Source organism: Protomyctophum parallelum (assembly GCF_964188405.1).
Source record: "Protomyctophum parallelum genome assembly, chromosome: 21".
NCBI classification, from domain to species: Eukaryota; Metazoa; Chordata; class Actinopteri; order Myctophiformes; family Myctophidae; genus Protomyctophum; species Protomyctophum parallelum.
In genome coordinates this window covers 21,283,531-21,300,464 of record NC_139713.1, presented here as the reverse complement: position 1 = coordinate 21,300,464, position 16,934 = coordinate 21,283,531, and the positions used below count along the sequence as shown (strand labels likewise).

At 45.8% G+C, this 16,934-nt stretch overlaps 1 protein-coding gene across 2 annotated transcripts in view; it reads right to left on the bottom strand.

Moving 5' to 3' along the window:
* Nucleotides 1–16,934, bottom strand: part of whrna (whirlin a) — a 181,474-nt gene that overhangs the window by 17,431 nt on the left and 147,109 nt on the right. For both annotated transcript variants that reach the window (XM_083793195.1, XM_083793196.1), the window contains one exon: nt 1,883–1,957. In XM_083793195.1, the coding sequence (XP_083649321.1) occupies nt 1,883–1,957 (75 nt within the window). The remainder of the gene's footprint in view (nt 1–1,882; nt 1,958–16,934) is intronic.

The window sequence follows — 16,934 nt, the reverse complement described above, 5'->3', positions numbered from 1 at the left end:
GAATGGGTTAAAAAATGAAAACTGGTGCCCCAGTGGTCTGAATTTTGGAAAACTTTGAAAGGGTGATACAGGCTTATATTACAACTCGCCTCGATTACTGCAATGTCCTCTTATGCCGGCATCTCCCAAGCCTCCCTCTCCGGTCTTCAACTTGCTCAAAATGCTGCCGCACAACTTTTAACAGGAACCCGGAAACATGAGCACGTCACGGTCGTCACCCCCAATTTTAGCTGCACTCCACTGGCTCCCAGTGAGTTTTAGGATGCATTTTAAGATTTAATTATTTGTTTTTATAAAATTTATAAATGGATCAGCGGCAGTTTGTTTTTCCGATCTTCTCAAATTATATATACCAATTATTTGCTTTCCAAACATTGGGACTGGGCGTACGGGTTTCACGTAATCAATTCCCAACAGGTCTCCAAACCTGTTGTTTTGGGGAGCGCTGGTTTCAGTCCATTCAACCTCCTCTTGTGTGTTGGCTAGTGAGGTGCACCCTAGGAGACAGTTATACTTCATAGCGCAACAGGATTGCACACAGAGAACAGCTGATATACAAGATCACAACGCATCGCGGACGTGACTGTTGTGAGCATAGAGCGCGTGTGCGACACCATCGCGGGACGAAGCATAAATTATACTTGATGGGCTGCAGGTGCGCGTGCAGCCATGAGCGCACCTCCCGTTCTTGCAGCGACTGGAGGTGTGGTTTTGAGGACAACTGCTTTGAATTGCTATTATTGTTCACACACACAACAGAAACCAATGGTTTATATATTTCAAGAGTGAGAGAATACAATAAAAATCCTAATCATTCTTCCTCCACACTGGGAGAAAAACAGCATCTGAAAGTTTGATGGGACATTTTTTACACGTGAGTGCAGCTAGAACCTTTCCATTGCATCTTATCTTATGTTCTTGTACTGCTGGCCTGCGCGCGCATGCTGGTGCTTATCAGTGTGACGTTTCTGTTAAGGTGTTATATATATATATTCCATCTAGATGTTCAGCTATGATACCAAATGCTCCTTGTTGTCCCTAAGAAGAGGTGTACGTAAAGAGGGTCTTCTCAGTCATTGCTCCTAAACTGTGGCACCACCTAGCCATGTCAGGCTGGCTCCAACACTACCTGTTTTTAAAACACATCTTAAAACCCAATTTTATTCCTTGGCTTTTAAACCGCGATTGGTTTTTTGTACTCTTGTTTTTGTACTTTTGTACTTAACTGTATTGTGTGTTCTTTTGTATTGCATTATGTTTTATTATTGTAACTCTGTCGTTTTTAAATGTGCTTTATAAATAAAGTTGGATTGGACTTGTTCTTCCACTTTCTTACAGAGACTGAAAGGAAAGAGAATTGTAGACTGTGTGTGTGTGTGTGTGTGTGTGTGTGTGTGTGTGTGTGTGTGTGTGTCTGTGTGTCCTGTCACATCTTTCCACACAGAGGAATGGAGAGATAAGGGAAGGCTAAAGTGACACCGTGCCTTGGTTCCTCCCTTCCTCCTAACTGCCACCTTAAAGGCGAGTCTCCGTCACCTCTGCTGTGCACAATGACATGCCTTCCAGAGCCATCCATCTCTGTTGCTCTACCTCTCTGCCCCTCCCTCTCTCGTTCTTCCATCCATCACTATTTTCCTTATTTCCCCCTTTCCTCCATTCTACCCCATCTCTGTCAGCCCCTACACATTTCTCTCTCGCTCACTCTCTTGGTGTCCATCCCTCATCCTCCTCTCTTTGCCAGCACCCTCCATCCACCTCTTCTTTCCTCTCTTTGAGAGAAATTGCCATTTCCCTCCCTCCCCACCCAGCCCTCTCCTCCAGGTGCTGTGGTGTGTCCATCTTAATCAGGCTCAGCTTGGGGACTGTGAGTGTTGCTTCTCACCAGAGAGATGTCAGGAAGCAGCGTGTCCAAACTCTCAGACGGATCCTCCCCGTTACTCTCCACCACGCTGTCATTCTGAGGAGATGGAGAAAGGGAGGGAGAGACGGGGATGCAGAGAGACAGGGAGGGAAGGAGAGAGGGAGGAAGGGAGACAAAGAAGACAGGGTTGAGAGGTGGAGAGACAGGGAGGGGGAGGGAGGGAGAGAGACAGGGAGAGGGAGGGAGGGAGGGAGGGAGGGAGGGAGGGAGGGAGGGAGGGAGGTCGGGAGGGAGACAGCGTCGGAGACAAGGGGTGAGGTAGAGAGACAGGGGGGGACGAAGACAGGCGGGGAGAGAGACAGGGACGGGGTTAGTACAAGGCAAATATAAAGAGAGCGGGAGAGAAAGGGATAGATGAGAAACAGAGGTATTGAAAGGGCACGGGTGGAGGCAGACAGACAGAGAGACAGGCGAGGAGTTGAGAACGAGATTGATGAGGTGAAACAGGGCGAATGATTGTTTACCGGATGTTACACACACATGTGTTGGGGTTTTCTTTTTCCTTTTCTTTTTTTAAAATTAGTTTGGGTCTGTGTTCCATTTCTCCGAGCAGAGAAGTTGGTATTCTTTTTTTTACCATTTCGTTGTCAAACTCAGTGCTTGGGGTGCTACATGCAAGGCATGGCGGAAAGCCACGCACAGACACCTACGCACACCCAATTACACACCCAATTACACACCCAATTGTGGACAAAGAGCGCACAGAGGCCGACTTGCACGCACGCACGTACACACTTCCGGCTATTATATCTTCTTGATGAAAAGGTGCATGCCGTTGCATAACATAGCATCAATGGAATCCATGGCTCTGGATTTTTGGTGGGCTATTCCTGCCATCATGATCATAGAGTAATACAAGGATAGAGACCGAACCGGAGCGACAGCTTTGGGCAACAAAAGTTGGTGCCCAAAATGCGGAAGTGCAAACTAGTGCTCAATGTTAAAGCCCAGCTGCACACGGTTTCCTAGTCATAAATCCACGGCTCCGGCCCAGGCCGTAGCATAACGGTCTGGGCACCGGACTGGTGATCCAGTCGCGGTGTGCCGCGGGTTCGACTCCCGAACCCGACACGGCCTTTACTGCATGTCATCCCCCCATCTCTCTCCCGTTTCCTGTCAGCCTACTATCTGTCCCTTAAAAAATCAATAAAAGGCGTAAGCCGCAAAAAAAATATCTTAAAAAAATTAATAAATCCACGGCTCCGCCTGCAGTCCCACCACTGACCAGTAGGGCTGAGCGCGTCAACGTTGGCGAGCCTCCCTGGGGGCTTGGATCATGATGGAGAGGACAGAGGAGACCATTTTCTGCAGCCTTTTGAGTGCTTTCGGAGTAGGTTTAGAGCAGCACAGCCCTTCATTAAACCCCGAGTCTAAAACTAAACACAAGGCCCATCAATTCAGCTCTAATGATGGAGTTGGGACAACTGATGTTCGGGAGGCGGTGAACTGCGCCATTACTCCTCCTCGCTTGGCACTCACGGGTGCTACTTAAACCCAACCCAAAGGACCCAGAAGCTCCATGTTTTTTCATGCCAGTAGCCACCATCTGAGTGACGAAGATGCATGATGACTCTACGCCTATAAGACTCCTTCCTGGGTGAGCAACCCTCCTGGAACCTCCTCAGCCCTCATTCCACCGTCATTTACAGTTCTTCAGTATATAAACAACACTTTATGGAGTTGGAACAACTGAGGTTCGGGAGGTTTGCCCAAGCAGAAGACGACCAAGCACAACTCACCAGCCACTGTCAACTCCACCGTGTGCCACCCGTGCCAACCACTCACCCACCTCCACCAGGCCGGCCACTCCTACCTCACCAATCACTGGGGGTATTTAAATGCAAGTTGAAAAAATGGCGGCGTGCATAGTTTCCAGTCTCCCTCCCTTTTTTCTTCTACTTCTCTGCAGGTTCCAGAGGGGGTTTCTACACTGTCGCACAGGCTCTCACCTCGACCCCTAAGCCAAAGTATCTGGCACCTCTAATGGCATCCTCCCCCCGAACCTGACAATCCAAGCTGCATGCTACATGTTCGCGTGTAGTGATGCCCCTGGATGATTACGCCGGCGCCCCACATGTCATTCCTGCCCTGACCACCTAAGCCACACGCTTCACGCTTGCATGATGATCATGCCGGCACCTTTAATGGCATCCCCCTCCCCTGGCCATTTAAGCCGCACGCTACACGCTTGCGTGTGGCGATGACTTAGACGACCATGTTGGCTTCCCTAATGTCTTCCCATGCCGTGGCCGTTTATGCCGCACGTTTCACGCTCTGCATGCGACGCGCCCATAAACGACCATACTCCACGTCTATTCAATAAACAACTTAAAAGGTTCTCATGTCTGATGCTTGGTCTTTCCTAGTGAAACCATTCTTAAAGAGCAGCTGAAATGAGATGAAAGACATGTCTTTCACACTTTTAGAGTCAGTTAACAAAAGCAAAAAATAAATAAATTGAAGCCAGTACTTTTGTACTTTTACTCAAGTAAATTTAGACTTTTACTTGTTGTAACAGAATCTTTCTACATTGTGTAGTAGACATGCCCTCAAATATCTCCACTCATCTGAGTGGACTGGACCTCTGTCCATATGCGTATAAGGACATCGTCCAGGGACCAATGTTTCACTGCGCAGGACACCACACCCGGAGAGATGAGGCAACTCTCCTTCTAAAGTTAAAACACATTCACCAACATATTTGGAATTAGCGGACCCATCATTTTGGTGATGGATCGGCTGGAAGTCGCCTGTAGGTCTGAGGCAGATAGAGGAGCCAGGGCCTCAACTGTACCCAGAGGCCTCGACCTTTAATCCCGCACATTTACAGCAACGTTATTTGGAAAAGAGCTGACTCTTCTCCCTTTCTCTGACAAATTGACCTACTAGCGTCCACTAGTCTGGTCAACAGGAGACCAATGCTTCAAAGAGGGTGATGAATAACACCAGGTGCTGAGACTCACACAACAAGGAACTCTGTCCCTCTGCAAAATCTACATGGGAAAGTAAAGATACAACCACATCAAAGGGATTACTTGTGATTTCACCCTGGGAACTCTAGAATACAGGAATTCTCAACCTATTAAAATATAGTGTACTGTAATCTACTGTTTAACTACCTCCACTCCTCTCATACCATATCTCTTTCTGTCTTCCCCCCCACTCTATATCTGTCCCTCTCACGTGACAGCACCAGCGCATGCGGAAAGGGGGCGGAGCTTACACTGGGCAGGAAGGTTTAACTAGCAATACCCACCACGGGAAAGTTAGTTTTTATTTGGGCTCCTTAGTCCCAAGCAGTGATTTTATTGAGAGTGTTATTTCGTTTTTGTGCTGTGAAGTTGATTTGTTTTATTTTCAAGTCTTTGCCTACCTAACACGGGTAGTGTACTCTGTTTTCTGTTTCAACACGTATTACTAGATACATACGTTCATATCAAAACAACTTTGCGGTGACAATATTGTATTAAAAAAGAAAGGGAGATTGTTTAGTCCAAACTTTGGAAAGTCTGACGAGATATTTTCTAAAAGGCAAGGACCAGGACAATCACCAAAATCGTTTCAATCCAATCGAACTGACTTTGATAACATCAAATTTGGAGCTCAAGGAGAGCCATCGGGGGAGACGCGCGCCGACACTTCAATCAGTCTAAGGCATTTGCTAGCCTGGATCACAGACACTCCATGTTCCAGGCTCTCTGCCCATGAGCGCAGGGATACCCAGTGACCCCGTAGGGACCACTGCTACAGGAGGGACCACTAAGGCACCTGACACTTTGGATTCTCCCCGATCATACTTATGCAAGTTAGGAGAGAACCGGACAGGCCATCCTGAAACTTACTGCCCAGCAGTCATGGGTGGAGTACGACTCAACCAGGCACAAGTGACTAACGTAGTCCTTGCACTTTGGTCCGAAAAATCGGCAATTAGCTTGGAACTCTTCGAAAAACTGAGGAGCCTGAGATGGGAGCTTGAATTTGTTCCAAAGTCTTTCCGTTTCCAATTAGGAACGCCACAACCAACCACGGCTATAGCAGAAGGTATCTGCGCCCTCAATTTTGATTGGGAAAGTTTGCACTGCCTGCATGCTTTCCTTGTGGTGCCAGACCTCCCGTGTGACCTGTATATAGGAGCAGATCTCGCCATAAGGATGGCTATAGTGTTAGACACACTGAATGGGATGCTTTGGTCAAGGACCAAGGGACAGACCGCTCCGTGCCGATACTCCATTGGCCAGTTAACTTCGGGACAGACTATTCCTGAAGTTTGCATAACCAGGAACGTAAAAGAGGTCATCATTCCGGCTAGAACAACGGAAGTCTCGATCCAACTTGCTCTCCTTCCAGGACAGTGCCTGGAACAGCCTACTGTGGCTTTCCAACCTTCAAATGTGCTGCTGGGCTTGGGTCTTTCCCTAGTGGACATTCCCATTATGGAGGTGGTTGGCCGAACTTTCTATCTGTTGGTAGATAACTACACCCAGGATGACATTGTCATACCACCTTCTACTCCTTTAGGCTCACTGGTCAGTACTAGGCTGTGTGACTTAGGATTGACCATACCGGTTATAGGAAAACTTCCGCGATTCCTTCAACCATATAGAACTACTCCTGACGCTGCATATACCATGCCCACAGGTCTGATAACTATCGCCTCTCTGTTCCCAATTGAACCAGAATCAGTTGGGAGAATCGGGCTAGATGACAAAGACCATATGGTGATCTACAGCCTAGATGCCTCAGGCCCTACTGTGCCTCAGAGCCCTACCGCCACACCGCCCCCGGGCGAAAGTGAGCCATACCCGGGTTTTGAGTCACAGGTGCAGGAAGTTCTCTCTTCAACTGAAGGCGCTGAAAAGGAAGATATCAGGCACCGTTTCCACCTTTTGCTCTATAAGCATGGCAAGATCTTTGCACGAGACTCTTTAGATTGTGGGAAAACGGACATTCATACAGTCCGTATTCCCACTAAACCAGACGCACCCCCAACCTTTGTCCGTCAATATAAGATCCCACTGGCTTCCCAAGAACCTGTGCGGAAAATTATTGAGGAACTCTTGGAGAGGGGGATAATTCGTCAGTGCCAGTCAGTCTTTAATTCACCTATATGGCCGGTAAAGAAGGCACCATCAGATTCGTGCTCTGAAACTCGCTGGCGCCTGACTGTAGATTACCGAGCTTTAAATAAGCAGGTACCGTTATCCAGATGGCCAATGACGCGACTGGAACAGGAGCTCCCCAAGGTTAGGGATGCAAAATTCTTTACGGCATTGGATATTAGTCAAGGTTTCTGGACAATCTGCGTCGAGAAAAGTTCCCAGTCTCGTCTGGCTTTCACCTTTGGCAACAGACAATTCACTTGGAACAGACTTCCTTTCGGATTTTGTAATAGTCCTCAGGAATTTAATATCTTCCTGAATAAGGCCTGCCCTGATGCTTCAACGCGTGGAACAGTGATCTTTGTGGACGACATATTGATACGAACAAAGACTGCAGAAGACCACTTGACCGAGATTGACTATGTACTGACTCAGCTCTCAACCGCGGGGGCCAAGATATCAATTACAAAGGCACAATGGTTCCGCCAAAAGGTCAACTACGTCGGACTTACGATAGGACCTGGGGGAATCTCGCCTCAGGCCAAGCGGGTCCAGGGAATTCAAGGTCTCAAGGACCCAACCAACCTCACCGAGGTCCGTAGCTTCTTAGGCGTATGCAACTACTCCAGGCAGTTCATTGAGGGCTATGCCGACATTGCGCGACCCCTTACAGAACTCCTGAAGAAAGACGCCCCCTTTGTATGGACGGACGTCCACACTGAAGCAGTAAAAATCTTGAAGAAACAATTATGTTCGGCACCTTGCCTCGCGTATCCTAACATAGACAAGACTTTCTATCTTGAAATAGGCTACTCAGCCCATTGTCTGAGCGCTGGTCTCTACCAGGTCTATGATCAGGATAAGCGTGTGGTGGCTTACGCCAGCAAAATGCTCAGCCCTGCGGAGCAAAAGTTCTCGGACTGCGAGAAAGCGCTTTTCGCGGCGGTCTGGGCCGTAACGCATTTTTCCGACTGTGTCAGTGGACAGAAAATAATTATAGAAACATGTCATCAACCTGTCTCCTTCTTGAACAGTCAACGTATACGAGAAGGGGTGGTTACAAACGCACGTATTGCAACATGGCTCATGGCGTTTCAGTCCCACAACATCGAGGTTCAATATGCCCAGAACAATAGGGCACTTTTGGGCGCGGGACTTGCAACGTGCACAAGATGCACCCAGGACCCAACGGAGGTTATCAACACTCCCTATGTACCCGTAGCCCTCCTCCCCACGAACCATCATTATTATGATGAAAATGTGTGTCAAGACATGCGCATGGCGTATGTCGACGGATGTTCCTACTCCCACCCAGAACAACGACTGGCAGGTGCTGGCGTGTTGTGGGTTAAGAACGACCCAATTGGACCCCAAGGTTACAAATTGGGCCCCATGACTTCACAATACGCAGAAGTAGCTGCGGTTTTGATTGCTCTTCAATGTGCTGCTAACCATGACGTGCGTGAATTCGTTTTGTGCACAGATTCCAACTATGCACGTTTGAGTTTCACGTGCCATCTACCCGTCTGGAAGCAGAACGACTTTATAACAGCAGCACGCAAACCAGTCAAGCATAAAGACCTTATTATGGCATGCGACCGTTTGGTCATGTCCATGGACATGCAGGTTTACTGGAAGAAGGTCAGAGGTCACTCACGCCTCCCGGGCGCTGACAAAACCTATAACGATCTCGCTGACTCTCTAGCAAAGGAAGCGGCTCTAACGGGTCGTCTCTGGGAATTCCAGGACGACCAACAAGGCGATATTCCGATCCCTACGATCTCGGTTTTAACGCGTCACCAAGCCGCTACGGCTCGCAAGACTGCAACAGATTCAGATCTTCCAATACCTCCCCCGCGAGCCCGGCGATCAACGTCCGCATCAGTCCTGTCCGAGGATTTAACCTCAGCACAGGCCGCGGACAAGGATATTTCCAGAATGTGTCACATTCTGTCTGATCCCTGTGCACCACCTGTCTCCGCGGACGAAATGGAGGCTTCCTCCGACCTGCGCCAGTTGGTGGCAGTTAAACACCACCTGCATCTGGTCGATGGTCTCCTGGTGTATGTGCCCGATGATTCCCATTCTCCTCGTCTCGTGGTTTCACGGGCACAGAGGGGGATAATGATGTCAATAGCCCATGATCTACCAACAGCAGGCCACAGGGGAGTGAAATCAACTCTGGATCATTTACGACAAGTGGTATTCTGGCCTGAAATGCACAAAGATGTTTCCGACTATGTGAAAGGGTGTTTAACTTGCTGTCAGTTCCAACCCGTTAACCCAAACTTCAGAGCACCACTTCAAAGTAGGGGAGTCACGTTCCCATGGTCACACATTCAGATTGACTGGATGGGCGCGTTTATTCCCTCGTCTAGGGGCTCGAGATACATTCTTAATGTAGTTTGCAACTTTACCAAATGGATAGAATGCTTTCCAGCAAGAAATAACACGGCACAGACAACTGCTCACCTCTTACTCAACCATCTCTTTACAAGATTTGGCCTCCCAGTCTCTATTGACTGCGATAGAGGAACCCATTTCACCGCAGACATAATGAAAGAGATATGGAAGCTGCTGGGAATTAAATGCAAGTTCCATATCAGCTATCACCCTGAGAGCTCGGGATTAGTGGAACGAGCTAATAAAAGTGTAATCACCATCCTAAAAAAGTTCGTAGCAGAAAACCAAAAAGACTGGGACGTCAAACTCCCATTAGTACTAATGGCAATGAGAGCGACGCCCCATACTTCGACAGGAGTATCGCCTTTCGAGTTAATGACTGGGCGACAAATGACTCTCCCACTACACCTACTGTACCAACCGGGAGACCTCAATCTAGCTACGGCATATACCACGCACCAGTACCTAACGGATCTAAACGCACATTTGAAATATGCATTCTCATTTGCGCAAAAACATCTGCAAGCCACCGCAATAGGACGAAAAGCGTACTATGATAAACAGGCATCGACCGACGAACTGCAGAAAGGAGATAAAGTATGGTACTACATCTTCGTCCCGCGAACCCAAACGGGGGAACTTTCAAAGAAATTCCTACCACACTGGTCCGGGCCTTACGAGATAGTCGAAAAGCTTTCTCCTGTTGCCTATAGGATCCTAATAAAAAGAGGACAAAACCAAATACTCAAATGGGTCCATAGAAACCAAATCCGACCCCACAAGCCGCCCAAGAGATTTGAGAAACCAGACGTGCAAGAATCACCGTCTGATTAAAAGAAATTAACCTCTTAATGGGCAGCACAAGTACCCAATTTAATTGCATGAACCACTAAGAAAGCCATTAATCACGTGTGAATAATAGCATTGTGTAGATTAAACAATGGTCTATTATTATTATCTTTTTCTGTGTTTATGTTTAACAATATAACAACCCACTAATCAAAACCGTTTGTGGTCTGTTCCAGGATGGATTACCTGTTATGTGCAATATTGTGCATGATCATAACCACAACAACGGCACAACCAATGTTCAAATCAGGCCCCGACGCGGGAATAGCCTTACGAGAGCAGCAGGGGCTCCTGATAACCAACTGCAAGACCATCACCCAGAAAGTCTACACACAACTCAACGCCACAATGCTGTACCAAAAACACCTTAGTACCGTTGCCCTCAAAAAGAAGTTGGAACCGGAAGGACAAATCTGGATTGAAGACATCTTACAACACGCTAGCGAAGACATCACTCACATGCTAACCCAATTGGAAAAGGTCACAGTAACACGCGAGGACCTCACGGGACACACCGTACACTCTGGCACTCGCGAAGAACAGAAAAAGGGACTTCCCGTCCGGAAAAAGCGCTTTGTAGGGGCGCTACTTACGGTAGCAAATATATTCGGTACTCTTTTCAATCTCGGAGCCACAAGCATGAATGCAATAAGTATCAAGACCCTGAGAAAACAAGTCGGTGAAATTCAACGTGACCTCCCTGCCCTCAGACAGGCAGTAAACTTTCAGAGCGATCAAATTCACACTGTCGGGGCAACGCTTAGAGACACCATAATCTTACTAAACTCTCAGTCTGACCTCCTGAATAAGACCGCCCGTGGCATGCTAGCAAACCAAAAACTATTGGGAGTCGACATGGCGCACTCCAGCATAACCAGCATGCTTATGACTGATTTCCTTAGAGAGGTTAGCTCGTCCATAGACTCCCTAGCTATAGGAAGAATTCCTCCTTACCTCACCCCTCTATCCTTGGTGAAAAGAATTATCGAGAAAAGCACCGGAGAAAAACCAAGTGATCTCCAAGGCCACCTTGCCTACTCTTTGGGTGGTGCAATCACCTTGTCAGTAGACCCCCAGAGAGGAGAGCTTGTGTTTCTCCTCACACTCCCCGTAATCGACGAAAAAAACATCTATCGCATGAAGGATGTAGTCAACGTTGGTTCCTGGGAAGGGGACACCCACGTCAGGATCATGACGCCACCAGTGGTGGCATATCATGACACAAGTCCAGGCCTATACCTGGCACCCAATCTGAATCTATGCACTTTGACAAAAGAAGCCCACTACCTCTGTCCCTCAAAACCATTCATATCCGACTCAACTAACGGGATCTGTGGCCTTCAGTCTATGCCCGACCAGTCAAAATGCCGAGCAGAACTCACACCAAGGAGCCAAGTCTCCGAAACTCAAGCAGAGATCTTGGGGGACCAGTGGTTAATCCACACCTCCTCTCTAGTGGCCACAGTGCGATATGAACTGCACGACACCTCCACAAAAGTAGATCTCCCGAACCAAACGTTTCTGCTCTATATTCCTGAAAACACTCTGGTTCAAGTAGATGATCTGGTACTGTACCACCTACCAGAGGATATCTACGACTCCGACATAGAAATGTCGGATTTCTTTCAAAACCACAAGGTAGTGATTGATCCAGCCACTGACAAATTGGTCCAGACAGGAATCCAAAAGGTTGATCTCACTGCTTTAGACCAAGCCCTTAAAACTACACCGTACGTAAGCACCAGCGTGCTAACTCTCGTGGGCTCCTCATGGTCCACCCCAGACTCCATGCTGTTTGCGCTTCTAATTCTCAGCTACATAGTGGTAATTGCTGTCACCTGCTGGGCCGTGAGACGTTTCGGTACGTTCCGGATAGCCACAAAAAGGTTGGTCGAAAATCAGACCCTCCTCTCCCGTGACAACCGTCTGAAGGCCACCAATGCCAATGTCACTGAGACCTAAACATCACCGATCCATAACAACTAAAGGCCTTGTGTCTTCATATAAAAATAAAAATCCTCTGTATAACTTTCCATTTTAAAAATGCGCAACTTTTCATGTAATCAAGCTTAATGGTTGCGTCTCCAATTGAGTAAAGTTCACCATTAGTCCTCGTGCACTTAGTATTTACACTACCTCAAAGTCACGTGTTTACAGTATAATCTACCTCACATTCTCTCTCTTTCTTTCACTCTATTGAAGCTAGACATGAAGGTTTAGAATGTTCTCTTTGCCATAAACCATATGATCAAAGTGCATGACATTGAATTAAGTGCTGTAGACCTTTTCGGCCGTCCTTGGTTTCGCCAAAATCAGGAAAGGAAACTTTCATGAGTTTGCCGATGGGGGATTTGTAGTAGACATGCCCTCAAATATCTCCACTCATCTGAGTGGACTGGACCTCTGTCCATATGCGTATAAGGACATCGTCCAGGGACCAATGTTTCACTGCGCAGGACACCACACCCGGAGAGATGAGGCAACTCTCCTTCTAAAGTTAAAACACATTCACCAACATATTTGGAATTAGCGGACCCATCATTTTGGTGATGGATCGGCTGGAAGTCGCCTGTAGGTCTGAGGCAGATAGAGGAGCCAGGGCCTCAACTGTACCCAGAGGCCTCGACCTTTAATCCCGCACATTTACAGCAACGTTATTTGGAAAAGAGCTGACTCTTCTCCCTTTCTCTGACAAATTGACCTACTAGCGTCCACTAGTCTGGTCAACAGGAGACCAATGCTTCAAAGAGGGTGATGAATAACACCAGGTGCTGAGACTCACACAACAAGGAACTCTGTCCCTCTGCAAAATCTACATGGGAAAGTAAAGATACAACCACATCAAAGGGATTACTTGTGATTTCACCCTGGGAACTCTAGAATACAGGAATTCTCAACCTATTAAAATATAGTGTACTGTAATCTACTGTTTAACTACCTCCACTCCTCTCATACCATATCTCTTTCTGTCTTCCCCCCCACTCTATATCTGTCCCTCTCACGTGACAGCACCAGCGCATGCGGAAAGGGGGCGGAGCTTACACTGGGCAGGAAGGTTTAACTAGCAATACCCACCACGGGAAAGTTAGTTTTTATTTGGGCTCCTTAGTCCCAAGCAGTGATTTTATTGAGAGTGTTATTTCGTTTTTGTGCTGTGAAGTTGATTTGTTTTATTTTCAAGTCTTTGCCTACCTAACACGGGTAGTGTACTCTGTTTTCTGTTTCAACACGTATTACTAGATACATACGTTCATATCAAAACAACTTTGCGGTGACAATATTGTATTCAAAAAGAAAGGGAGATTGTTTAGTCCAAACTTTGGAAAGTCTGACGAGATATTTTCTAAAAGGCAAGGACCAGGACAATCACCAAAATCGTTTCAATCCAATCGAACTGACTTTGATAACATCAAATTTGGAGCTCAAGGAGAGCCATCGGGGGAGACGCGCGCCGACACTTCAATCAGTCTAAGGCATTTGCTAGCCTGGATCAGAACCGTGACATCTGTTCTAAACTAGGAAAAGTGACATTTGCCTTGCCGGAGAAGGAAAGGAGAAAAAGTGACATTGCTGTGCCAGCGAAGTTGCCCACGCCCGGCGAAGTAAACATCAAAAGGCTTTTGCCAGCGAAGTTGCCCACGTCCGGTGAAGTAATAGCTCTGCCGCTGAAGTTAGGCCCTGGCCGCCAGAAGATTTGAGCCAAGCAGAGGAGAACCAGAGACGCACCATATTGCTAAAACTCATTACCACACCACGTCTAAAGGTCTGTGTGCTTTGATTTAATGTGGTTTTGGCCAAAGAGAACGAGTCTATGACATCTGTGATTCTGTATATCTCTCTCTCCTCTTTCAATACCAAGTTATACACGACCTGTTGTTTTAAAGTAAATTCATTTGTATCAGTCTCGATATAATAAACAGAATTGATCGGAAATCAATGGTTATATGATTGTGTTACTGTACTAATGTTTGATATAAGCAAGCGACACTGCAAATGATCAAAGAACTAGGTATTAATCTTGCCTGGCCACACCAGAAGACGTTGTGTATTTGTAACCATTATCAATTCATTCTTAGTGGTTATAAATATCATAATTAATCAGGCATAATTGCTACAATTGCATTATTGATACTTTTACACTTAATACAAAAATATGGGTACTTTTTCCACCACTGGTCACGTGTCCGTTATCTTGGCGAGTCGTCATTCACACTTTGCATTGGCAGCGCGTTGTGAGCTTATCGATCTGTTATTTTCTATGTGCGACACCGGCGTATGGCTTCAAGTGGATGACTACTATGTACAGTAACTGGCTTTTAATAAATCCAGTGTTTTTTCTACACCCATCCAGCTCTCTAATCTCTTTTACACAGCAGCAGGAGCAGTCACCCGTGGGACCAAAACAACAACACACACGCGCACACACGCACCCTACTTGATCATACAGTGTCACACGAAAGTGTCAAAAGCCGCAGAATAGCAAGCTTGAAACGTGGCACCATTTGAGGTTGTCTATCTGCTACTTTTTATATTTTTGAATTAACAGTTTTACTCTAGGACAGAGACGAAAAGCATGTGCACGCACAAACACAAGATACACACCAACATACGTGCACGGTTGCACACACAAATGTACACATGCCCAGAAAGCTGAGGCAGAGATTACTCAAGAGAAAGATTGCTCTTCTGCTTATCTATTCTGTGCCTTGATGCCGTGTGTGTGTGTGTGTGTGTGTGTGCGTGCGCGTGTGCGTGTGCGCGTGTGTGTGTGTGCATGCGGTTATTTAAGCAATAATACATGAGACGCTGTGGTATATTGTGATTTTATCATGGCTATATAGATGTTGACGCTGATGCGTTACAATATACGATATATCACAACCACTCGGTTGCCAGTGATGATCAGCAACACGATAAACCAACCAAAACCCCTCTTCTGTGATCCCCCTAAAGATTTCCCTTTTCCCATCAAGGGTTTTTAATATGGCTTTTTTCCTTGTCTGACTAAGGATCTAAAGACAGGGGGGGTTTTCTTGGTTAAATGTGGGCCTGTAAAGGACACTGTAACTACAACTATAACTACCAGTGGTGGAAAGTAACCAAATACAATTTGGAGATCTTTACTTTATTTCCAATTTTCAACACTCTACATCTGAGAGGCAAATATTGTACTTAAAAAAACAAACACTATAATGATTTTACAGCTTTAGCTACAAGTTAGAGAGACACTTTAACTGTTTTTTTTATTGCGGGTCATATTTTGTGACTATTTTAAACAAAGTGTCTATTTCAAACAAAGTGTTATAGGAATTATAATACTTGACATTAATAAGTCAGTATAATAAGCTTTATAATGTGTTACGATAAAGGTTATCATTATTAAGTACTACAAAGTGGGTTTTTCTACTGAGAGGGTCATATTTTGACACCAGCAACTGCCTGTCATAATTTCACCCCCCTCCCTGTCCAAGTATTGGACAGTATAAAGGTGTCCATATTCATTTTGTATTCATCTTTAAGGACCAAAATCATACCCTAGAAAGCACAAGTGTCTATTTCAAACATAAAGTGTTATAGGAATTATAATACTTGACATTAATAAGTCAGTAAAATAAGCTTTATAATGTGTTATGATAAAGGTTATCATTACTTATAAGTACTACAAAGTGGTTTTGTTTGTTTTTTTACTGGGGGGGTCATATTTTGACAGCAGCAACTACCTGTCATAATTTCACCCCCCTCCCTATCTAAGTATTGGACAGTATAAAGATGTCCATATTCATTTTTTATTCATCTTTAGGGACCCAAATCATACCCTAGAAAGCGCAAGTGTCAAACATAAAGTGTTATAGGAATTATAATACTTGACATTAATAAGTCAGTATAATAAGCTTTATAATGTGTTATGATAAAGGTTACATTATTATTATTATAAGTACTATAATTATAAATGTTTATGAGAAAATTATATTGTCTTATAAGATTTTTTATAATGTGTTATAAACATGGAATACATACTGTAGCAAGTTATGAAGTATTATAATACTTGATATAAGTCATTATAATAAAGTTTATAATGTGTTATGGGCGCGTCAGCGTCGTGTCACAGTCGTGTCACAGTCAGTTCCCTTTTTAATCAATGAAGGGTGGCTCCACTGCCCGCGTTGCGTTGCGTGACTGCATTAAAATTGCCCCGGTTCGTTTTTTGACGCACGCGACGGAGGTGGGCACGTTTGGCCCAAAATAGCAAAAATAGCAGATCTACAAGCTCACAACGGGTCGCGTTGCAACACGTTTAGAGCTTGTAGATCAGCTATTTTCGGGGCACAACCCTGCACTCTTTATCTACTGGAGATGCGGTGTACGATGTGGATTTCGAAACAAATTAGTTCAGGAGACTTCGGGAAAATAACTATTCTCCTGAATGCTGCCTTCCGGCATGGCATGGAAAGGAGAGGAGGGCATTTGCATTTCTTTCACCATTGTAAATGCTGCATTCGTGGTCTGGAGAGGGCAGTTGTTTTACAGACGGGTAAAAGGGCAGGGGCTGAAGCCCCCTTTGATATCTTTTTTTTTTAATATAAATTTTATCCCACAATTTTGCAACCCAGTTTTTTCACCCAGTGCCAATTATCTAATGTAATCCTGGGCGCTACACTTCC